Raw genomic sequence first — 1,186 nt, forward strand, 5'->3', positions numbered from 1 at the left:
GCCGCGCGGCAGGGCCCCGGCGGCGAGGAGGGGGACGGCCCCGGGGAGCCCGGCATGGTGCTGCGCCTCAAGTTCCTCAACGACACCGAGCGCCTGGCCCGGGTGCGCCCCGGAGACACCGTGGGGGCCCTCAAGAGGTGAGCGCGGGGCAGGCGCCGCCCCGGGGACGTCCCCTCGGTGCCGGGACGCGGCGGGGCCGGACGGTCCCTGGGGCGCCGCGGCAGGGGGTGGGCGCGGGGACCGCGCTGGCAGGAGCGTGACCCCTGTCGCGCCCCCCCCGTTGTGCCCCCCAGGGCCTACTTCCCGGGGCAGGAGCAGCAAGTGCGGCTGATCTACCAGGGCCAGCTGCTGCGTGACGATGCCCAGAGCCTGGCCGCCCTGCACCTCACCCACAACAGCGTCCTGCACTGCCACATCTCCCAGCACAGCCCGGCCCCCGCGCCCGCCGGCCCCCACGCCTCCGCCGACCCCGTGCACGCCGCCCTCAACGTGGGCAGCCTGATGCTGCCGCTCTTCGTGCTGATGCTGGCCGTGCTCTGGTACTTCCAGCTGCAGTACCGCCACGTCTTCACCGCCACCGCCACCACCTTCCTGGCCGGCCTCACCCTGCTCTTCAGCTTCATGGCCTTCACCATGTACCGCAGATAGCGCTGCTCCCGCCCGGATCACCGTGGGGCCGGGGGGACGTCACCCGCCGCTCCCGAACTCGAGGGGAGCCTGGGCCACCGACTGCAGCCCAGCCATCCCTGGGGGCTGCGGGACTCGGCAGGCCTGGAGGAGCCGCAGCAGCCCCGTGCTCAGGCCTGGCCCCCGCCCCACTGGAGGGGCGCACGGACACGCAGCCCGGCACTGCCGGCACCGGACCCTTACCCGGCACGGGGCGAAGCGCTCTGCTGCTGGGGCGCGCGGCGCTGCCAGGGGGCGGGGGTGGAACGGGGAGGGGGGTCCTGGGGCGCCCCCGGCCCCCGCTGCCAGCCTGAGCCTCCCAGCGCTGCGCCCTTCGGGCCGGGGCCGGGCGCCGTGAGGTGCCAGGCACCAAGGGGCAGCGGGGCCGGCGGCCCCCGGGGGGTGTCTGCACGCGCGGGCTCCCGGCCGGGGGCGCGTGTGCTGCCCCGCGCTTCTTTTAAGATTAAAAAGGAAAAAAAAGGGGAGGGGCGGGGGGGGCGGGGGGGGGGGGGGGCGGGGG

The 1,186-nt window shown here is 76.1% G+C and overlaps 1 protein-coding gene across 1 annotated transcript; it reads left to right on the plus strand.

The window, feature by feature from the left end:
• Positions 1–6: 6 nt before the first annotated feature.
• On the plus strand, positions 7–979 carry TMUB1 (transmembrane and ubiquitin like domain containing 1; the record flags this gene model as incomplete). Its single annotated transcript, XM_035311249.1, has 2 exons — positions 7–137; positions 294–979. Coding segments are annotated over 2 exons (486 nt in total), but the record flags the coding sequence as incomplete, so codon positions are not given.
• Between the last annotated feature and the right edge of the window lie 207 nt (positions 980–1,186).

Source organism: Oxyura jamaicensis (assembly GCF_011077185.1).
Source record: "Oxyura jamaicensis isolate SHBP4307 breed ruddy duck chromosome 2 unlocalized genomic scaffold, BPBGC_Ojam_1.0 oxy2_random_OJ63871, whole genome shotgun sequence".
Taxonomy (NCBI): domain Eukaryota; kingdom Metazoa; phylum Chordata; class Aves; order Anseriformes; family Anatidae; genus Oxyura; species Oxyura jamaicensis.